Consider the following 24,274-nt stretch of genomic DNA (forward strand, 5'->3'; position numbering starts at 1 on the left):
TTTTAAATTTATTTTGAAGGTAGGCTATTTGCATATAGTTACATTGTAATTACCACCCATTCAATCAATGATACATTTAAAAAACATAGGTGTTACCGGTATCGATATTCAAATGTGTTGTTAATCTTTTAGCTATATTAAATGATTGACATTTATGGAAAAGAATAAAAATACAAAAATAAATGTTCATAATAATAATAATAATAAACAAACATTTTAAATAATACTAGATGCTGCAAGGTATGAGTTAATTAGCCCCAATATTTTGATAGTCCTCCAAACATCGAATCATCCCTGAGAAAGTTTATGTTCGATTTCAAATGATAAAACAGAAATCTTAAATATTAAAATAAAACAAAACTTGTTTTAATATTTAATTAAAGATTTAATTTTGATTGTTCAATAGTTTCAAACAGTCCATGGAGCCCTCGTGGATTATAATACAATTGTTTACAACAAAACCTTATATAACCGTATAAGCAAAAGCAATGTAAAGTGTTGTAGGGGTGGAGTTTAAACAGCTCATCTCAGCTGGAGTCCCGTTGGAAGAGACGAACCATTAAAATGGAGAATCACTTTAATGATCAAAGCACGTCAAGTTCTTATAGCACCTGTAAACGGTATGATTAACTTTTATTATTCTTATTCTAGCTGTGCTTTTATAAAACACGAATGTCTTTCCTAACGGGGATGTTTTAAATCACCTGTGCGTCAGGTGATATCTGCGTCATGTCGTAAAAACCATATTCTTTATTTCATAAAAGTAAATGTCACTGAAAACTATCTTAGCTTTGTGTTGTTATGGTATCATTTTGTGTTTTCCATATTCTACACATTAAAATCTAAAATAAGTATTTAAATGTATCATTAGGATAGACCAATATGGATTCGAGAGATCAGAGGACTTTAACCACCAAGAGCGCATGTCTGAGTATGAAGCTTTTCTTAACAAAAGATCAAAGAAGTGGTCTAAACTTTTGAAGGGCACTGTCAATGTGGAGAAGAATCTGAAAGGCACGTATATGCACTCAATATATTTATTTTTATTTATTAATTTTGATTTCATTTGGAATAAAACATAATACTAACATTTAATAACTAACAAATGGGTGGATTTGCAGTAAAGAGATATGTGAGGAAGGGAGTACCGTGTGAACATCGGGCTCAGATCTGGATGGCAGCTAGTGGAGCCCAGGATCAAATGGGGAGAAATCCTGGCTACTATCATTCTCTATTAAAGGCTCAACATGATCCTCATGTTGAAGAGGCTATACGTGCTGGTATATTATTTATTTAATAAAAACATATTGTATTATACGTTTGAAATCAAAAAGAAAATACTTATAATGTGTCTTTTTAGATATGCACAGAACCTTTCCTGACAACATTCAGTTCCGTGACTCTTCCCATCCATGTTTACAAAGAGCCCTGTTTAATGTACTAATGGCATATGGACACCACAATAAGGATGTTGGGTACTGTCAGGTACAATGTTAATTTGACATATAACCATTTTACGTATCACAATGTTTCTGATATGTTACATAAATCCAGGATGTATTGAACTTCTCTGTTTATAATTTTACCAAAAGCTATTGTTGTGATCCTAATAGTCTATTGTAATGAGTGAGGAAGTATTACATTCGAAGACTGCTGTAGCTTGGTACTGTTTACCCTGTCAATATTAAGATTAAACCTGCTGTACCTGTCTGCATTAGTAAGTCACTAAGTACTAAAGTACAGTAAGTACTAAAATAAATGCCATCTGTAATAGCCTACTTCTTGTTTATTTTTTAGGGAATGAACTTTGTTGCTGGATACCTTCTCCTTGTCACAAAAGATGAGGAGAAGTCTTTCTGGTTAATGGATGCTTTACTTGGTAAAATCCTACCAGGTCAGTTTTACTCTTTTACACATTTTTATATTTATAATGTAATCAGCTTACATCATTTAACAAGCATCAGACATCGCTACATAATTCCCTCTGAATTACTTTTTTTTTCTGTCATCACATCACTATTTATTATTGGCTTAACCAAATTAATGCATTTTGAAGGGCATGAAACATTACATGGTGATGACATCAGTTGGTCAAAGACATCTAAATACAATAGAAAGTGTATTTCGGTGGGAGCATGCTTTAGGTGAAGAGCAGAATATAGAACCACTAAAGACCAAATTTGTTTAAATCATTCTGATAACTCGTATAAATCTGGCTTTATACCCAAAAGTTACATTTCCTATTCATATCTTAATTCTGTATCATGTTTGATGTGGTTTTTAGATTACTACACACCATCTATGTTGGGGCTTAAAGTGGACCAAGAGGTACTTGGTGAGCTTGTCAGAATGAAGGTTCCTGATGTGGGCAAGGTTATGAATCAGCATGATGAAATATGGACCCTGGTGGTTTCAAGATGGTTTATCTGCCTTTACATTGATATCCTTCCTATAGAGGTGAGAACAATACAAAGGTTATTCTATTATTTTCTGAAATCAATGATGAATATAAAATTACATTATTAGCTCTTAAAAATAAAGGTGCTTCACGATGCCATGGAAAAACAATTTCTGGCTAAATGGTTCTATAAAGAACCTTTAGCCTCTGAAGAATGATTATTTAACATTCTTAAGATTGTAAAAAGGTACAAAGAAAATGGTTCTTTGAGGAACCAAAAATGTATCTTCTATGACTGCTAAGAACCTTTTAAGAATCTTTAATTTAAGAGCGTTTGTAAAATGTAAATTGAGTATTGAAATCAACAATAAGGAGATGTGCTGCCTTTAGACAGTGCTTAGGATATGGGACTGCCTGTTCTATGAGGGATCCAAGATCTTGTTTCGTGTGGCTTTGACGCTAATCCATCACCACCAGAACTTCATCTCAAAGGCACAGGGTCTCCAAGAAATCTGTGAAAGCTTCAAACAGATAACCTGCGGGGAGTTTGTGGAGGACTGCAATAGCTTTATGCAGGTACATTTTGTTCCCTTTATTGATTCAGAAGCTATACATATGAAGCATTTGATAAATGTTTGATCTAAAGTATCTTTATTTATCCTTCAACATTAGAAGATCTTTATGGACCCTGGAGGTCTCTCTATGGCAACAATCACTAAACTCAGAGAGGTCTGTAGAAATCGCATTGCTACTTCTGCATAAAAATGTATGTATGTATAACATACAAATGTTGCTAAACATGACTGCATGCAAGTTTTAAAGTCTCTTATTAAGAGGCTGAAAAAGTCTATACATTTTGTATTTACTTATAAAAAATGTTGTTTTAAAAAAGCGATTAAATGCATTATTTTGTTTAAACTCTTTTGAATGGTTTTATACAAGCAATGCTTAACTTAATAAAGCCATTTTTATTTTCTATATTCATTTATAGCTGTGTTGTTTGAATCGTTTATCATACAAGTTGCAACCAAACGGTTTTTATTTTTTATTTAGAAACTTGCATTCCCTTAAAACAATATGAAAGTTACAGCAATCAAAGGCAAAACTTCAATATCCACATCAACTCCATTCATGCAGTCATCTCATCTAAAGGCCACTCCATATACCATCCATATTTGTATAGGCATGTTAAGCATTCAGTGCAATTTGTGTTTGTAGCGTTTGTAACAGCGTTCCATTTTACCAGGGGTCTACAATATTTTAACAATAGTTAATGTAAATCGTACCATTTTCATCCAAGAAGTGCAAAATCAAAAATGTCAGCTTTTAAATATTCTGAATGTGTGCAAATTCAATGAATGCTCGATAGAAGCAAGCAAACTACGCAATTTTCACATCTTATATATGTAATATGGGAGAGATGGAACTCTTAGAAGGTATTGAAGGGTTATCTAAATTATGTACATCCCCCTTTTTCTGGACATTCCCTTGTATCTGTAAATCTGAAATTTATTTTGAAACATTTTAACATTAGAATCAAAAAGTAATTAGTTAAAGCTTTGTTAACAACAAGCTATTTCCCCAATGTGGTTAATCTCAAAAATCCACCTTTCTGTTTTCTCCAAATGTGCACTTTCATCAAAACAGTGATAGCTTAGGTGACAAAAAGTTGTTGGAGATCAGGATCAGAAAAAGTGTTAAATATCTACTCCCTTTTACAACATATGTAATTAATACATGACCTTAAATTCAAGCATATGAGGTACCAGATACAGATGTGTATGTTTTTTCAAAACCCATATTATCCATATCTTAAACCCACCTTAGAATACGCCCTGCACCTTACGTGAATATGAATGTATTATTTTATATTATATTCTCCAAACATAACAATACAAGTCCAGGAAATGCAGGTCCAACTTAGCAGTGGCAGTGAGACACCAGCAGGGGGCAGGGTAGGTTAACTTGTAGTTTTAGTGCTAGAATTGTAATTGTATTTGTAGTGTAGGGTTCAGTCCAGCTTAGAGCAAAAATTGGTGGTGCCTGCACATCCTAGCTTTAAACTGACATGAGCGGGTTTAAATGGTCTGGTAGCCAGCATGGCTTCTGTTTCTGCCAATGAGGTAGGCCATGATCACAATGAGCACTAGAACAGCCAAAGCAACACCCACAATGATGGGAATCAGCATATCATCTTCATCTAGCGCACACACATCGGCTAGAAGAGCAAAAGAGAGAACAGAAGATACTCATTAAGCAAAACAACAAATGTGACTATCATCTGTATATCTAGATCTAATACCATATTTTATTTAGCTACCCAAGGTATATTAGTACACCTAAAGAGGTCATATTATAGATTTTCTTTAATTTTTCTTTGGAGGCTCATCAAGATGAAGGTTCTAAAAGTCAAGTTTTTCAAGCTTATATCTTAAAAGTTCAAGATTATTTTAATTCCGTATAAGAAGCTATTAAAGCGATACTCCAGCCAAATATCAAAATTACTCCATGATTTACCCACCCTCAAGCAATCCGAGATACACTTGTCCATCATCTTTCAGACAAACACATTTGGAGTTATTTTAGTTAATGTTCTTGCTCTTTCACACTTATAACGGTAGAAAGCAGGTATCAGGGAACAATTTCTGACTTTAAAGCCCAAAAAAGTGTATCCATCGTTCAGAGTAATCCACACGGCTCTAAGGGGTTAAAAAAGCTCTTTTGTGGGTAATCGATGCCATTTTGTACGAAAATATTCATATTTTAACTATATAAACTATAACAACTAGCTTCCAGTAACAACGACATCTTGGACTCTCTGCGATTCATGAGAGGACATATTAGACGATATGCATATGTATCTTGTATTGCTTGAGGGTGAGTAAATCATAGGATAATTTTGTTATTTGGCGAAGTATCCTATAAGTATAGAAATCAAAACAGAGAAATGTTAAAAAAGAAACATAAAAGTTACCTGAACCAAAATCTCCATTAACGCCAAAAGGTTGCACTTGTAGGTGGAAGGTATTGAGCGAGAAATCTTGCGTAACATTTAAAGTCTGTTCCTTCCGGCACATGTAAGAGTGGCCCAGTGTTCCCACCAAGTAGTTCAGACTGGTGTTACTCACAGAAAGAGGCTCTGGGAAAAATAAAAAGGTTCACTCAGTTTTTCAATGAACATGACTAATATTTATACTATACTATATACTATATTTTAAGTATACTAAACATTTATACCACGGGGCTGTTGAATGCTTGAATGTTCCATGGGTGTTGATTATTTTTCTGTAAACCACACACCTAACTTGTCAAATGTCTTAAAATAGGAACCAGAGCAATGTTTGTGGTAACCGTGGTATAAATGACTCCGGTCCTTTGAATTATTTGAAAATAACATTACCACCTTGGGTGTGCATTATTTTCTTAGAATTCAACGTCCCGTCGTCAATTATTCCTTACATATACACTGTAAAAATTATTTGCTGCATTACATTTTTTTGTTGAATCAGTAATTTCAATATATTATTATTTATCTTGATTGGAGATGAGTTGTTATAACTTAGAAAATGAAGTTGACTTTTTTCTCCTATATTTTATGAATTGTAGCAACTCATTTCTTGTCATGATAAATAATAATAAGTTGAAATTATTTGTAAATATGAGTTGACTCAACAGAAAAATTAAAGAAAGCAAAGATTCATCATTCTAGGTTATCGAATATTGGTAATGGCACAGAAATGTTGTATCTGTGCACCCTTTCATGTATATTTATACTTTCATTTCTACTTAAAGGGGACATTTCACAAGACTTTTTTAAGATGTCAAATAAATCTTTGGTGTCCCCAGAGTACGTAAAGTATGTGAGGTTCTAGCTCAAAATACCATATAGATTATTTATACAGCATGTTAAATCTGCCACTTGTGTTCTTTAAAATGCAAATGAGTTTATCTCTGCACTTAATGACAGTGCCATGGTTGGAAAGTGCAGAGTAAGGGGCCAGTCACACCAATAGCGTTTATGGCAGTTGCAGGCGCCTTTTTTGAATGATATTCTATGGGCAGGGCGCGTTTGCGCGCTGTTTATGCGCGCCGAGCGCCTTGCGGTTTTTTGCCGCCTGCCGCGGACGCGTTTTTGAAGGAGCGCTGAGAGCGGAGAAGCGCCCGACGTCATTCGTGTCTTTCCATTGTCCAATCGAATGAGGGGATAGGCGGGCCTTACGTTGTGGCCAGGGAAGTTTACAGTTGCTTTGAAGAACCGGACTCCACTCGCTCACTCTCTCCTGCGTGTTTGTGCACCTCTCATCCTCAAACAAGGTCAGAGCAAGCGTCCTCTTTTTAAAGTTTCTGCTGATATGACAGTTAACAGCAAAAGAGCGCTCACGCTTCAATATTTGATTGACAAGACAGCTGACTCGGTGGTTGCTTAGCAATATGAAAAGCCGCGTCGCACTGCTCTTTTTTTAAAAAAGGCAGTGCGTCGCGCCTTGCGTTTGCAAGCGTTTAAAGCGCTTTTGGTGTGACTGAAGCCTAAGGGTATTATTATAAAAAGACATCACTTCTGACATCACAAGGGGAGGCAATTTTTAATGACCTATTTTTTACATGCTTGCAGAGAATGGTTTCCCAAAACTAAGTTACTGGGTTTGTGCTTTTTCATATTTTCTAGGTTGATAGAAGCACTGGAGACACAGTTATAGCACTTAAACATGGAAAAAGTCAGATTTTCATGATATGTCCCCTTTAACGTATTTTTATTTAGACTATGGGTATTTTTACTTACTGGACATGTCCGGTAACGCAGCTAACAGCTCCAGACCACTAAGATGGTACTTCTTGGATGTAGAATTCTAAAAAAAGTCAATTTCGTATGTTAAGATGAATAAACTAGGTTAATAAAGAGGACTATGGGTGACATAGGAGGAGATTCAAAACTTACCAAAGAGAAAATGAAGGTCAGAGTTATTTTGTTCTCAGTGAGTATGAGCTTTGCATTGTCTGGCTCACATGATCCATCAGTTTTAGTCATGTTGGGATGCAGGTTCAAGACCTCCTGAACAGTCTGAACAGCAAGATATGTTAACATATTTAAATCACATTTACAAATAATGAAACCTCTCTACTTAGATGTAACATTTCAATGCATTTTTAATGATGTTAATGCAAATGTTACTAAACAAAAGATGAGAAAAACGTTAATGTTGCTCTTTTCAATGTAATGATAATCAATTGTGATCAGCAGCAAGGTCCAAATAAATACAAGTAGTTCATGGTTTTAGGTTTGTGTGCTGTATTCGAAAAGCCAAACTTCAAAGCAAATTTCTTTACACAAGGAGAGACTCAAATTTATCAATCCTGCCATTTGCCCTTCAAAGACATGAGAATGAGTTAAAATCTAGATTCAATTTTAGATTAATTAAAACAAGTAAACTCTAGTCTGACAACAACCACTTGCCCACAGGGAAATCTTATTCATTTTAATCACCATTTTAGGCAAGTACCTTTCCATGAGAGTCAAAACTTATGTTGAGCTGCAGACCCATTCGTGCCAAGAGACAGACAGCGCCAGTGCTATTGGTGATATTGAAGTTGCCCCGCTCAGGAGGGCCTGGGGTTGCTGGAGAGGTTGGAGGAGGGCTGGTTTCAGGAGCAGCCACAGTATGTGAAACATCATTGGTGAAACACTGTTGTATGGATACAGCTGTAATGATGAAGGCATCAGTATTAAGTTGTGGCACTGGGTTAAATACAATATTCATAAACCTGAGTGGGCTAAAGGAAACCCCAATTTGAAATTAAACCTTATATCAAGTTACCTCGTGGGTTGCATGTAGTTTTCAAGTTATCTGTATGAATATCTCTTCGTATATTTATATTTAGTTTATGTAATACATTTGTTAAACAAATTGTCCCATGTTTTGATACGTAACTGAATATTGAATTACTTATTGATTAAAATTAGACATAACATTGAATAGAAAGGAAGTCAGCAAGACCATAACGTTACTGTGATTTCATTAAAGCAAGTAGCTTTGTAAGTCACACGTTTGTAAAGTAAAAAAAAATCTCCCAAAGTTGAATTACTAGACCTACTTTAGGCATAGCGTGACAGAAATAAAAGAATTATTAATAATTACAAAAAATAACAGTAAATAGGCAAAATTGCACAGGCCCGTATCTTATTATTTACTAACAACAATGCAACCAGACTACATAGGCGTTTCTTCCACATTGCCAACCAGCATAAAACAAACTATTTTAAATACAAATCTTACCCAACAGCAGGCTAAATATCGCTCTGGCGGGCAGGTTTTGTTTGCGGATGATAAGGATCATGTTTCTTGCCAAAGTGAATCAAAACACAGTCGACAGCAATCAGCAGACGGAAGGTTATTCAAATCGCGTGCACGCAGCTATAAAACGGTCTTTTGATATTTTTTGTCGTGTAATACGCGCACTTATATTGTTGTTTTGCGTGAATTGTTCCTCGGTTAAGTGGCGCTGGTCAGATTTGTTTTAGTTTATCGTAACCGCAGAAAGAAAACACCGCTGTCATGTGAGAGTCTGAGACTGGTAAAACAGCGCATGGGCACTAATGCGCATGCGCGTCGCGATTTTTTTTTATAGCTTTAATTTTAGTAAACAAAACGAATACATACTCAAATCATCTGCAGGGAGTTGTAATTAATTTTATAAATAACAAACACTACATAAATTAATGTAATAATAATTAAACATAAAGGACTTTTATACAGAACATATAGGTCCATCATATAGATTTACCAACACAAATAACAAGTGACATGAGTGATGTAAAGGGAATGGAATGAGGATGCATGTGACTTAAAATTCTCATGATTGTAAGATTACAGAGACAATTTACAAGAAGGCTAAAAAAATGTTTTAGCATTCCAGGATGCCTTGACAAAAACGTGATACATGACCTCTACCCTTTTAACTAACATAGATGGCAATGGTGTATTTAAAGAGCTTAATATGATTATATAATGAAACTAATCTAACAATAGCAATCAGAAGTGTGTTGCAAATCATGTTTCAACACGTTTTAACATGTTTCTATTCCAGTGTTTTAGACATAACAGTGCACTCTTAAAAAAATGCTGGGTTATTTTCAACCCAAGGTTGGGTCAAAAAGGGATTGTACATTGTACAGATACAGTACTTTATCAATCAATTGTTCTAAATACTTAGATGATTGTATGTTTTTATATTGATGTGACACAATCAAAATAACTTTATTCCAACACTGTTACATACATGTTAATAAATAATGTGCAAATCAAGTCCAATGTTTTCAAAGATGACCAAGTAATGTATTTTTTATTTTAATAAAAAAGTATAATTTTGTACTTCTGAAAGAAACAAACTAGATTTTAGAGAGACAGGAGGACAGCTCTTGTTGCAAGACCACAAGTAGCTTAAATTTACTTTTAAAAAATATACATATCTATGCACTAATAATTATATACATTAATAGTAAATAATATTACTATAGAATTGGCCAGGCAATACCATACAATTTAGCAACACCAAATACAAAACAGCAGGGGGCACATTTACAAAAAATGGCATTTGGGGGCAATGTAACACCCACTCGTAAAATGCAATAAAAAACATCTAGGTGCAGTTTCCTGAACAGGGCTTATACTAGTCCCAGACTAAAAATGCATGTTTTAGCTGTCGTACCTGAAAACAGCATCCACTGACCTAATATCAGTGCTATTGTTTTGTCTCAAGATGTCTCAAGATGTTTGTAAGGCATGTTTGTAAAAACACCTAATATAAATAAGGCCTAGTCCTGGCTTTATCAAAACCCTGTATGGGAACCACCCCATAGATTCAATTTTCTGTGACTTAAATATTCAAGTTTACAATCTCTGATCTGAAGATGTGGCTTGCTTGTGTTGCCCTTTAGCTGTTTGTAAACTAGTAAAACAAATATTTCCATATTAAGTTTTCAAAATATTATATTGCAGTAAAGAAAAGTTTTCCTTTTTTTTGAACCACACATTCAGCAGATATCAGCAGTGCAGTAATCCATATGCAACAGTGATAAAAGACAGTTTATTGTTAGCACGCAAGGGTCGGTCTATAAATATACAGGAAATGCTTTTTCTGAGATGAGAGGACAGAAGATTTAGGCTGAGACCTCAGCAAGTGCATCTCATTCACTGGAAGAGACTCAAGAAAAAGGCCACTTCCTGTTGAGGTTGTCACAGCATAAGCATTCAAAACAAAAAGGCTAAAAAACCTTTTGTACATCACTTACCAGGCCAAGCAACAGCAAGAAACATCATTCACAAAAATAACCTCAAGGAATGTAATGGAAATAAGAAGGAAAGCAACGATTTTGTTTTTGGCAACACGCGTGTCCGGTGCAGGTAAAATCAATGACTTCTTTCTTTATTCTTGCACAGGGTACCTTACCCATAACTGCTGTAAAGTTTAGATGGTTATTAATATATGGCTCTCATTTGTTGTTTAATCTATAGTCTTCATATATTTTTTTAATTTTCAACATTAGGCACTTTTTAGTGCCTTTTATAAAGTTTGCACCTGTAATGGTCTGCATTGAGAATTTGAACATCAAGGCCTTTTAAGCTGCTTTCCCCGTACGCAGCGCGTTTTTATGTGATGTCTGCGCAATACAGTCTTTTGTTTGCCACATATAATGCTTAAGACCTAAAGGATGAAGGGTTTGCAACATTGCTACGCTGTTTGTCGCACACATACAAGCTATTCCAATTCATTTTTATGTTTTAATGTTGTTTCCAAAGATAAAACAAGAACATTCAAGAAAAGTGAGTCTGAATGCTAGCCTCTATTTTTGTGAAACTGGTAACTAAAGAAAAAAAAACGAATAAAATAAAAATATAAAAATGTTATCGCTTAGACATGCTCAGTGTTGGATAATTTTTTATCCAGTGTTATTGTTAATAACAACATTGACTAAAATAAGAAAAAAAATTTATTTTATAATATATATATATATATATATATATATATATATATATATATATATATATATATATATATATATATATATATATATATATATATATATATATATATATACAACAATAATAAAAGCAATGATGTTTACAATAACAATTATAATAATTGTAATTATTATGTGGGTTTTTTTGTAGTTTTTTTGTACAAATGTGTTTAATAATAGAAAACAAACGTGCTTTCTATACTTTCCAGGTAAATTCAGTGGGTTTCAGATACATTTAACCACAAAGTTGACATTTAGTAAAGCAGTTTTGTTCAAAAAATTATTTGTATTATGTAAATATTTTTGTTTTCATAAATATTATTTTGTAATATTTTGGGAACAAACCTGTTTTTTTTGTAACACCCGATTAACATTTAAAAACAGAGACAAAAAATATATGCTGCAAAATGTGAAAAAGATTAAACTAGAGCATAACAACAAACTTTTCAGATTTTAATTTGAACACTGTAAGATCTAGAAACAACCTACAGGAAAAGATTAAAGTAACAAACATGAGGAACGTAATTCATCAGCATAATGGTTTATATTCTTGGAATATGTAATCAGTTTATTTACTTCACCTCCATCAGATGTTTCTGATGCTGGCAGGTGACAGGAGCAGCTGATCTGTTGCATCTTGTACGTCATCATGTTTATATGTATGTTAATAGTTATTTTCCAATTTTCAGTTTTAAAATAATTCTTGTGATCAGTCCTTACATACAAATCAACTAAAACAGCAAAGCGTTTTTATTCTGTAATGTTTAGTGGCAAGCTCTGTTGTAGGAATATTAAGAAGTAGTTATAATACTGCAACATCCTTGCTGAAAGCCAGGTTATAATGGGCGCTATTTTCCTGTGTATAGGCCTATATATATATATTTATTTTAACCAGGTCATTCCTTTCTGTATGTAATAAACATGCATAAAAAGAAATTTGTTTGTGTCACTTTGACATGTGAAAAGGTGTGTGGTCAGTATGTTAACCCTCACCCACTACCCCCCCACAAACACCTTTTTGATCTGCAGTGTGCTCTGTGCTTATTCTTGCACTTAACTAATCCCACGCAGAGAAACCACTGAACTACATTATACACACACACGCATTGCCAGAGATCATAGAGAGACAGGTAGAGGTACACAGGCCCCTGCTAGCTCTAACAGGAAGGCATGAGTGTATTTTTTTTTTTTAGAAGGACATGGTTGCAAAACTAGCAGATGTTCTTAATTTAGGATTGCTTAACAAAGAAGAGAGGAAATGAGGTACTACCTTCCATAGCCAGTGATGCAAGCATTGTCTATAATAAACTAGAGGTCTGGTGAACCACAATTCAGCACCAAATGTACCAAAGAAGTGAGAACAGGCTATCTGAGAAGCAATTGGGATTACTGTAGTTTAAGATTTTTTCCTGTCCTTGCCATCTTAGCATTCTTAAGTAAATCACAACTTTGCATACGAGAAAGCTGGCAGGTCTTTAGTTGCACAATGTACATTGGCAAGGCGACATGCAAATTTTGCAAATCAGAGCTTTGTGTATAAATAGTGCATGTTAGTTTCAGTTATTTCATGTAACCAGTGATTTTATTTCAGCAACACTAGTGAGAGTTTTGCTTACAATATACAGTTAATTGATCTATCCATTTTTTTTTATTATTATCTTGATGTTACTGCTTTGGAATTAATTCCCAATGTTAAGCACATTAAGTCTCTGTGTCGATTTTTGAGTCTTGTGAGTCTTTGGGAATTAAATTATCATTAGTTCAGTTGAAAGGCAAGGTAGATAATGAAAACGGTTTATAAAATCTTGCAGATCACAACTCAATGAGCTCAAGGTGTTTAAATGTGGTTTACCCTTGTTCTAGTAAGGAGCAACAGTAATGAATGTGAGATATGTTGTACGTGCAAGATATGTTTGCATCTCAGCCTAATGCATTAACCTTTTGTAATGTTTTACATTCCAGTCTGCTGTTTGCATTGTGTTTTATGAGAAACTGTAGTGCAATGTAAAAACATCTTCATGTTGACATATATATAAGTTAGCTCGGTAACACTTTACAATGTGGTTGTATTAGTAAACATTAGTAAATGCGTTAACTAACATAAACAAACAATGAACAATATAGTTTTCAGCATTTATTGATTTTTGTTTATGTTAATTAATGTCAATACATTTACTCATATTAGTTCATAGTGCATTAACTAATGTTAACAGTTTCAATGTTTAATTTTAAAAAATGCATTAGCAAATGCTGGAATTAACATGAAATAAGATTAAATAATAGTGTATTATTCATTACAGCGAGATGGTCTTTCTGCTGGGCCTTAGGCCTGTCGCACCTCCTACGGTGCCTGGTAGAAGTATTGTTAATTAAAAGTTCATGTTAGCTATTCGATTAACTACAAAACAACCATATTGTAAAATTTCAATCCACACTCTTTACTAATAATGTTTTATGGGAAACATAATGAAACATTCAAAGCGCTTATTTATATCCTCAGAAACTCAATATGCAATATCATACAAAGTTTTAGTTTTCTGAAGTAATGTAGATTTCTGCAGGTTTGTATTAATCGCCTAAATGTTCATTTGATCATTTTTTACACATTTTTTTTGTGTTATGCTATTTAACACATTATGGGGCGGTTTCCCGGACAGGGCTTATGCTAATCCCAGACTAAAATGCATATTTGAGCTACTTTAATTTCAAAACACCTTACTGACACATTTTAATATATATCAGTGTCATTGTTTTGTCTCAAGATGCACACCAGTGTAGTTTATTGTAATGTTTGTTTGTGAAAACTTCTTGATTGTCCTAAAATAACTAAGGCCTAGTTCTGGAATAATCTAAACCCTGTCGGGAAACCGCCCCATGTGTCATTTTGTGTTCAAATAAATAAATGGGACAACGTAAGATGTGTTGTCACTAAACTAACACTGAATGCGTTGTTTTAACACACCAATTTAGAGTGTTATACTATACACATTATATTCAATACATTCCAACACCTATAGTTTAGAGGTGGTGCTTTTGTCATTTTAATATTTCTTTACTTGTCACCCTGTGTTGTAGAGCCAGTTTGATGGGTTACTGACAATAGTTAATCTTAAAAAAACACCCTTCCATGCAAACCAGGCAAAATTTGTGAATGCAGATATCATAGCCCAATAATAGGCGATGCATATACGTTTAGAACATGGAAAAGAAAAAAACAAATACTAACATACCCTCGGCTATGTATATTGTGTTGGACTTGATGAGACTATTTCCAGTGCACTTATGTATTGCTGTTCTTGTGTTGCCATAATTGCTTCTGCTGTTTACCTCACTTGTAAGTCGCTTTGGACAAAATGTAAATGTAAATGTAAAAGAAATGAAAGCAAACACCTTGAACACGCGTTGACTTTGCTCACATGATGGAATATTGTACATCTCGCAAGTTATTTTGGCAAAAACGACATGTCACCAAATTCAAGGTTTTTCGGAGTCGGACTATATTGGGTTTTAGTTAACCGTCATTTTACTTTCTTGGTTATGGCTTGCTGGAAAGTGTTTCTTTAGGAATGTCCAGGTTTAAATCAAAATGACAGAAATTCAAAGTACAGTATATTTATCAGTATGTCTCTAGAATTGACATTAGAGTCTTAAGATGGAGCCGGTTTCCCAGGTGTCTTATGAATTTGGTATACCAAAAACACATTTATAAATCTCACTGCGAATTGTTACCCTTTCTTGATATAGTAAATGCACAATTGTTTTAGCTTTAAAGCCAAATAAACAAACATTCTTAACTTAATGTAAAAAAAATGCTGGGTTTTTTTTAACCCATGTTGGGTCAAAAAGGGACAGCTGTTTGGTTAATTTAACCCAGAAAATGTTTATTTTTGACTCAGAAATTTGGAATGAAACAACCCAGCATAGGTTAAATTACAACCCAATGGGTTTGTCAGTCTCTGTTTGACCCAACATAGAGATTTTGTTTTAATGTTTAATCGCCTGGCTGTCTAAATGCTGGATCATCTCATCTATTTTGATTCTTTCACCATTGTTTTGATTATTTCATTTTGTGTGCTAAGCAGAGGTAGAAATAAAAAAAACACATTACAAAACATCTGTAAATAACCAGAACTTTCACTTTTCAGGAAGAGTTCAACATAGTTTTGAACATAAAGTTGTATTTCTTGACAAAGTCTTTTAAAAATGTTTGTTCTATCCGCAGATGCCTCGAGTTTCCTGTACAACCCGGTGTATTGCTATGCGTTAGATGTATTTCTGCTGCTGTATTCAATCCTTTTTACTGCTCTCTTCTTCAGAGAGAAGGTAAGCTGAGGTCTAGCATGCAAAGTTTTTTTCCGACTGATTATATTTAGGTCATGTTTTATTGTTAACCTGTTCGGTCTTGTATGGTTTAGTTTACAAGGCCTGTTGCTTCAGACCCTGCAGCCCCAGCGGTTCCTGCCCGTAACCCTAATGAGCCTGTATATACAGTGAGTTATCATTATTGCATTATTCATCCAATATCCTGTTAAAGGGATAGTTCACCCAAAAAGGAAAATTCTTTCATCATTTACTCACTATCATGTTGTTACAAACCTGTAAAAATTTCTTTGTTCTGATGAACCCAAAGGAAGATATTTTGAGGAATGTTTGTAATCAAACCGTTCGTGAGCCCCATTCACTTCCATATAATTCTTTTTTCCTACAATGGAAGTGAATGAGGCTCACGAACAGTTTGGTTACAAACATTCCTTAAAATATCTTCCTTTATGTTCATCAGAAAAAAAATAATTTTTAAAGGTTTGTAACAACATGAGCGTAAGTAAATGATGACAGAATTTTAATTTTTGGGTGAACTATTCCTAAATTTTTTTTTAGGAGCCCTGAGGATAGCAATCAGCTGAAGCATTTGCTCGGTGTTAATTCACATTTTTGCACTATGCACTTTAATAAATTTTGTACTTTCTAGACCTTTTTAGTCTTTATGGATTCAGTGTGCGGTCAGCCATTTTTCTGCCTCATTCTACACCTGAAGAAACAAATAGTAAATTGAGAGCACAACAATTTTCTCTATACTTAGTTTTTGTTTGACAATTGAGGATTAAGTATATGACATTGAATAAGCTATTTTTATTATTCTGAACATTTTTATGTCACCATCATAGATATCCATGTCTTGATAATATATTTGTTCAAATTTAAATTGACATTTTAATATTATTTTAAACAACTGATCAATTATCATTTAATCACACTTAAGTGATAAGTGGCAATATATTTATAACCTTTGTAAATAAATTAATGAATTAATTACTAATAAATTATTAATAAATATAATTAATAATTAATAAATTTAATAAATAAAATTAATTAAAATAATTAAAATAATTGTTCAAATTAATTAATATTATCAATGAATCAATAAGTGATAAATTAGTAATACAAATAATTAATATTAAATGATTAATACAACTAATTAATCAAATTAATAATATTGAATAATTATTAAAATTAATTAATATTGAATAATTCATATTTATGAGTATACCAGACTCTTAAATTACAGCAAAAGCATGTTAGTAAGTTAAAATGCATTATCAAGAATGACCTAATATGACTTTCAAAGTCATACAAATGTGATGTTTATGTTGTATTTTTCAGGACTTGGATTTGCCTCAAGTAGGTTCCGATTATCATCAACTGGACAGACCGGTGAGATAGTCTTATATAAAATATTTAAAATAATGATAACGTACATTATACATGATCAAATTTGCTATGAGCTCCAGTCTCTGTAATTTACCACATAATGTACAATAAGCATTAAGTTGCACTTTCTAAAAACAAACAATCAGTGTCTAATCCGTAATATTTACACACTATAGATTAGAAGACGAGAGGAAGAAACTCAGTATCAGGTAAGTACCAAAATGAGGTACTGTCATTTAAGTTATACAGTACTGTGCAGAAGTCTTTGGGCACGCACGCACGCACGTACGAACACACATACGGAATTAGAGTTAGAAATTAGTTTATTAGAGCTAGAAATTAGTTTTAGGTAATTTAGTTTTTAGTTTTAGTATTTTCTGGTTGTAATAATACACATTTTGGAAAATTATTTTATACACTTTCAGATAAAATTGGTCAACATATGTACCCTAGCTGTCATCGAGGCCGTACCCTTTCAAAAAGTACACATTTGAACCTAAAGAGTTCATATCAGTAACTCAGAGGTAGGGGAGAGCAGGGCACACCCTAATGCTTTTCGGCTTTGGCTCTATCATTTAAAATATATTTAGATTAATCATAAATTAGATTAATAATTTTTTACACAATCAACACACACATCTCTGCTACAAATGAACATTGAAGTTTGTTTGTGGGTCCTACCGTTATCGTACAATTACACCGAAAGTGACAGTAATGCAAACAGTACAACTTAACCCATAGGTAGGGTTTATTGTAACAAACAGAGGGTTTGTTGTAACACCTGCTAGATAATTTTGTGAAAACACAAATAATTAAAAAAATCTGTCTAAACTAAAGGTGGATATTGTTTATATATATCTGCCTATAATAGATAGATATCCACACATCCATCCATCCATGATCCTTCATAACCATCCCTGTGCATCAATGCATATATATACATTTTTTTAAGGGCTGCACAAATAAGACAAAAATCATAAAAGTCAGTTATTTCCTCTGATATTGTATTAACAGTTATCATTCTGATTAATAGTATTTACATGGTTTTCCTTTCATTATCATTGTACCTGAGGCTTAATTGTAACACTGTGAACTAACCCCGCTGTGTAAAAATGTTTTCAATCCTATAGCTGTCAGTTGCTGACATGTTTCAAAATGGCGTTTTAACAAGTTATTATATACCCAACTCAGAAATAAAAAACTTAAAAAAAAAACATCAAAAGTTTTCACAAATTCACAGTTATTCATCTTCTGACAGTAAGAGAAAAAGACCAAATGATTGCTCGGCCATATATAAATATGTAAAGTAGCCATGTTACAATTAACCCAGGTTAGTTTGTGCCCCGCTCACCCTTACATATTGGTACAAAAGAGTGCATATTAGCACCTCAAAGATACAAGTAAGTATCTCATATCTCTACTTAATGGTACCTTTTTAAAGGGCACTGCCCCAGTGACAGCTGAGGTACTATATTTTAACTAACTTTTCAAACAGTATAATGCTGGATCCATACTGCCCTCCTGTGGTTATTTGTAGATGTGCTCTTAAATTGTAGTTTTTCTGGATGAATTGTGTATTTATTTTGTTTGGTGTATTTCCTAGGAACTAAGAGGACAATCAAATGATGAATACCAAAGAATAAACACCAAAGTAAGTTTATTCATAACCATAATAGGCTATAAGAAAAGTGTGTGTTTTTTATTATGCATTTTACTATGCATATGTTTTTCTGGATGAATTGTGTAGCCTATTTATTTTGTTTGGTGTATTTTCTAGGAACTAAGAGGACAATCAAATGATGAATACCAAAGAATAAACACCAAAGTAAGTTCATTCATAACCATTATAGGCTATAAGAAAGTGTTTTTTTTTAATTATGCAGCAAATGACATATTTCCTAAATCTGTTCATGGCTAATTGTTGGATTTCTGTTTCTATACAGCCCCGCAAACCCAAGAACAAATCTAATGAGGTGCATATCACACACACACCCAATAGCCTATAAATAACTGTTTTCTATATAAAATCATTTTACATAATTTAAATAACATTTTGTGAATGTATAATTTTGATATCTTTAATATTGACTGTGATCAAACGTTGATGCTCGTTATCTCAGAATCTGACTTTTGGGACTTTAGTCTGGTTTTCACAGACAGAGTCGCAAATATGCAAAGTTGTGAGAGCTTTTCAGAGGAGTCAGAGTAACCACAAAAATTATTTATTAACTAGAGACATTCAACTAAGGACAACCAAAAAATGACCAAGTCTGTAAAACCTTTGCTTTAAAGGCAATGCTTGTGCAGTCTTTAAAAGGATATAATAATAAATAATAAAAACTGTTAATAGAGACTATATTTATGTATGCTTGGTAGGGTCACTTATGCTTTTTTATATTAGGCCACTTTTTAAAATAGCAGGAATCTCATTAAAACTCTCTCAAAGTAAACTTTTGAAGGAATATTTTGACTTGTAATATATATTTGTAATAAATATTTTATTTATAAAGAAAAATAAAAAATAAATCTAACTTTCTAAAATAAAACTACTTTCTTTTTTAGCATCTTTCAAGTAGTCACACTTTTCCTATGATTTATAAAAATGTACTTATGGCATTTTATCAACCAAGCGTTCAGTCATTTTACAGTATTTACTGCTTTTACGTCATTATTCAGTCATGTATCAGTTATATCTCGAGTTTTCTCCTTTACAGGCTCGAACGGGACGGAGAAGAGAGGGAGCTGAGAATATGGAGATGTACGCGCTTCCCCAATAACACCATACTACTAATTCAGTCCGAACTCAACAAAAACGACACAAATAACTGCCAACAGATACATCATCATGTATCTCTGTTGAACGTGTTAATATATTTTAGTGGAGGGACACTCCACCTTTTTAAAAAAATATGCTCATTTTCCAGCTCCCCTAGAGTTAAACATTTGATTTTTACCGTTTTTAAAACACTTCAACTGATCTCCGGGTCTGTCGATAGCACTTTTAGCATATCTTAGCATAATCCTTTGAATCTGATTAGATCATTAGCATCGCACTAAAAAAAAAATAACCAAAGAGTTTTGATATTTTTCCTATTAAAAACTTGACCCTTCTGTAGTTAAATCGTGTACTAAGATGGACAGAAAATTAAAATTGCAATTTTCTAGGCAGATAATGTTAGGACTATAGCCTACTCTCTTTCTGGCGTAATAATCTAAGACTTTGCTGCTGTAACATGGCTACAGCAGGCGTATTAATATTACGCAGCGCCTTAAAATAGTCCCCTGGGTACTTTCAATAGCAGGGGACTATTTTCAGGCGCTGTGTAATATCATTGCATTCCTAGCCATATCTGCCAAGAAAACAGCAATCTTTAATTGTCCGTCTTAGTACACGATGTAACTACAGAAGAGTCAAGTTTTAAATAGAAAAATATTGACACGCTTTCGTAACTTTAAGCGTGATGCTAATAGTCTAATCAGATTCAATGGATTGTGCTAAGCTATGTTAAATGGTAGATCAGCTGAATGGATTCCAAAATGATAAAAATCAAATGTTTAACTCTAGGGGAGCTGAAAAACTAGCATATATTTTCTCAAAAAAGTGTAGTGTCCCTCTAATTTCTTCATAGTTTGCCTGTATTTTGTAACCTTGTATATATATATCGATGCAACATTTTTTTAAAAGGTTCTTGAAAGCTTTAACACAAGCACAGATAATGATGTACTGGACTTCCAGGTCTAAGTAGGTAGCACACGCTGCTGTCATTTCTATATATTTTGTGTGTGAGACTAAATACACTTTTTACTGTATAACTGCGAAATGTAAAGCCAAAATAAATGCTGATTTAATAGCAATGTTGATCTGCAACATTAAAAAAACAACAGAAGTCATGTTAGAATATTAAAACACTTGGAAAATGGTTTAATGATGTTTACAACAAAAAAGATAACTGTACAGTTACAGTAAAAGATTATCTTTATATATATATATATATAAAAAACAAACAAAAAATACAGCAGACAAATGCATCAAATCTACCATGTAATCCTGATTCACATACTTATATTCTACACAATCAATCATTCAGTTCTAAGCTACATTCACGTAGCTGTTTAGCGTTCAGTCTCGGGTGTATGTATGTTTATATTTGTTAAGAGGCCATGAGTGGCGCTAGAGTTCAGGTTTGTAGTGATACCCAGAACTCAACTAATCATCACTATGACAACAGTGAGTTACAGCATCCTGAAAGAAGATAATAAGAGTACAATCTACAGTATGTGACAGGGTGAAAATGAAACATTCCTTGAGCTTTAGCTGTAGGAAATATGAGAGTATAGAGAGAGAGGGATTTCCTTTGAAATCCTTCACTAAGGTATTATATACATTTTCTTTTTTTGTCTTTTTTTTAACTTTATCTTTTTCTGTCTTTTGTTTTAAAAACAATGATAACTTGGGCAGTGAAACTGATATCACATCGACATCGACACATCCAAAAACATACAAAAATACTATTTCTTTAACCTACAGTTAGACAGGTTTGCAGTTAATTCCATGCTGTGACAGAAAAAGAGCAACAAATCCGACAAACGAGTAAAATTAAAAAACGACAAACGTTTTCCCCATAAGCATCTCAGAAAAATACCAAAATATACATCTAAGGAATTACTGAGGTTAGGACTACGGCCAGAGCTGGGTTCTGTTTCTTAACACACGAGCTGACGGATTTGGTAAGGAAGAGGAAAAACAGAGTAATCTTTGGTATCTGCATTTGTAAAACATTTTTGGATTTTTGCTTTGGGATAGAGCTTATAGTTTTCGACCATCTACTCGGCATAAAACAATCAAGAACCGTCTGAAAAGACGTGGCATTCGGACACCACCCTTGGAGGATGGAGAACAACGATGCATAGTTGCACGGCTGACCGATCGAACCAATTCAAATCATGAAAGTGAAAGCAGCAAAGCTAGAGAAGTACAAAGACACCGAAACGATGGGATGACAGCACCTAAAAAAAAAAAATGTAACCATGGTAAGCCATGCTTTAGCCACAGAGCGTAACTCCAGTTTATCCTGAGCGGTTTGCAGAGAGCCCAGGCCGTCCCCTTCAGTGTGTATTAAAAAACATCACCCAGCCCCTGAGGGGTTACTTTTTTAACAAATCCATTCAAGAAGCCAGCAGAGCAGTTTTCTTCCTCTGTCTACCAAACCCCAACTATACGGCACACACGTGCGACCGATGAAAAATCTTAAATATCATGCTGATGGTTGAGGCAGGCTTAGTAGAGAGAGTTTAGTCCATACAATCACTTTAAAAGTCTTTGGTTACCACTGAAAACGTGAGGAGCAAGCAACCACCAACCTAAAAGCACACAAAACCTGCACCGGATTCAGAAAGGTGGCGAGGGATTCAAAGGCGACGATTGTCAAATCATAAAAAACTTTGGTACAAAAAGTGTGAACTAAAGCAAAATATACAAAAGTGGGGTAGGTTGCTAAATTCAGGAATTGGTCATTATGGGTGCTTGCATGCTTTCTGGGTATCTAACCGGTTCCTCACTCCAAACTATAAACAGACATCTGCAGGCTTCTGTGTTTGAACAGTTTTTTATTTATTTTTGAAGTAGATTAAAGCAGGTTTTTACTCAGTTTTGAGTTATAAATGAGGTATACAACAACATCTCCTTTACTTAGACCAGCTCTCTCACATCTTTCTGGTGCATGACCTCTTCTGCAACTATCCTATTTTGACTAAGGGTCTATGCAAACCCCACTACACTCGAGAAACTACCCAATCACAAATCAGAGCATTCAAAATCAAGTGCCAAAAACAGGATTCGCAACAGTTTCATATGCACTAACGCTGTTGCCAGGTTCTACATCCTCATGGTTGAAACATTTCATGATCACACAGGTTCAAAGGCATATCATTTACAGCCAAGTGGTCAATTACATGATGCTTCCTTATTATATCCACTTTTAAAATGCCATACATTTCCTGTATTTCCAAACAATTATTGAGTTATTTCATCAGAAAGACCACTACCTTCCCTTAAGAACTTGTCAAAATTAATGCAATGCACCACTAGCAACAATCACGCCACCGTTCACAAACCAGGTGGAGTTATTAGTAAAGCTTTTCAGGTATCCAACCGGCTTGAACACTTCAAAAACTCACAGCATCAGCAACGTTAGTTTTAACATCGGTGCATGCTTAGTTGCATCCTCTTTCCCATTCACGCACGCATTCACAACAAAACCACCTTTTGCATCAGCACACTCACTACAGTTTGCTACAATGTGTCAAAATAATAGTAAGGCATAAATGATAAACGCAAGTCAAACAAGAAAGCCAGTGACGTTGCTCCCTCATAACAGATACGAACAAATAAAAGGCATAAATTCAAATGATTGGTAAAGATTGTTAAAAAGCAAAATGGCAAATTAAAATTTGATGCTATTAAATCTTTTTCCCAAGTATCAACAAAAGTTGGGAGCTTTCTTTTAGAGCACCATCGCAAAAGCCCCTCCCACTCAAACAAACCACACCTCAATGCAGACGGGGCACATGACAGCCACTCCCATATCACAAGGGTGTGGCTTCGATTTTTGGTCTTGACTTTATTTTTATTTTTTTAAGTATAGCTATAATATAAATGAAGTCATTTTTTTGTTAAGTTTTCTTTTAGTGAATAAGCATGACAAAAACACTACATTCAAACTAGTTAGCAGTTCAAATATAAAATATGAGCATCTTACATAAGTGAATATATATAGAATTTAGAAAAGATGTTCTCTGATCTTTCGAGTCATTCCTCAGATAAATATATCAGTAACTCCCCACAGTCCCGGCACGACCGGGTCATGACACTAATGCGCAAAAACAACACAAACCTACATGTCCAGACAGGCTACGTTGAAATTTCTGGACAGAACCAGCGTAATGAGCAGCAACAAGACCCAGCCGCAAAGACAAAGGCTTTATTTTACTTTGGCAAGTAGGATAACAAAATATTCATTACAAGTTAACCTGGAAATAACCTTTTAAGTAGTAGTACTTGAAATAGCAGTAGTAGACTTGTGTGACATTAATATTACAGATTCATTTGTAGTTTCGTTTTACGTGATGTGTTGTTGGTCCTTTTAAAAAAA

At 33.9% G+C, this 24,274-nt stretch overlaps 3 protein-coding genes across 3 annotated transcripts; 2 read left to right on the forward strand and 1 right to left on the reverse strand.

The window, feature by feature from the left end:
- Positions 1-464: 464 nt before the first annotated feature.
- Positions 465-3,301, forward strand: grtp1b (growth hormone regulated TBC protein 1b). Its single transcript, XM_065251922.2, has 8 exons — positions 465-620; positions 872-1,014; positions 1,122-1,280; positions 1,361-1,485; positions 1,798-1,894; positions 2,285-2,457; positions 2,789-2,974; positions 3,071-3,301. The coding sequence occupies exons 1-8, from the start codon at positions 565-567 to the stop codon at positions 3,158-3,160; spliced, it is 1,029 nt and encodes a 342-aa protein (XP_065107994.1). The 5' UTR covers positions 465-564; the 3' UTR covers positions 3,161-3,301.
- Positions 3,302-3,430: 129 nt separating this feature from the next.
- On the reverse strand, positions 3,431-8,987 carry lamp1b (lysosomal associated membrane protein 1b). Its single transcript, XM_065251924.1, has 6 exons — positions 8,671-8,987; positions 7,897-8,096; positions 7,335-7,457; positions 7,179-7,245; positions 5,373-5,537; positions 3,431-4,616 (listed from the first exon to the last, which is right to left on the reverse strand). The coding sequence occupies exons 1-6, from the start codon at positions 8,729-8,731 to the stop codon at positions 4,477-4,479; spliced, it is 756 nt and encodes a 251-aa protein (XP_065107996.1). The 5' UTR covers positions 8,732-8,987; the 3' UTR covers positions 3,431-4,476.
- Positions 8,988-10,285: 1,298 nt separating this feature from the next.
- cd247l (CD247 antigen like) lies at positions 10,286-20,970 on the forward strand. The gene is made up of 9 exons (XM_065251919.2): positions 10,286-10,797; positions 15,637-15,737; positions 15,830-15,904; positions 17,076-17,126; positions 17,300-17,332; positions 18,727-18,774; positions 18,901-18,948; positions 19,067-19,096; positions 19,838-20,970. The coding sequence occupies exons 1-9, from the start codon at positions 10,740-10,742 to the stop codon at positions 19,898-19,900; spliced, it is 507 nt and encodes a 168-aa protein (XP_065107991.1). The 5' UTR covers positions 10,286-10,739; the 3' UTR covers positions 19,901-20,970.
- The last annotated feature ends 3,304 nt before the right edge of the window (positions 20,971-24,274 follow it).

The sequence above is a fragment of the Paramisgurnus dabryanus genome, chromosome 15 (assembly GCF_030506205.2).
Source record: "Paramisgurnus dabryanus chromosome 15, PD_genome_1.1, whole genome shotgun sequence".
Classification (NCBI taxonomy): Eukaryota; Metazoa; Chordata; class Actinopteri; order Cypriniformes; family Cobitidae; genus Paramisgurnus; species Paramisgurnus dabryanus.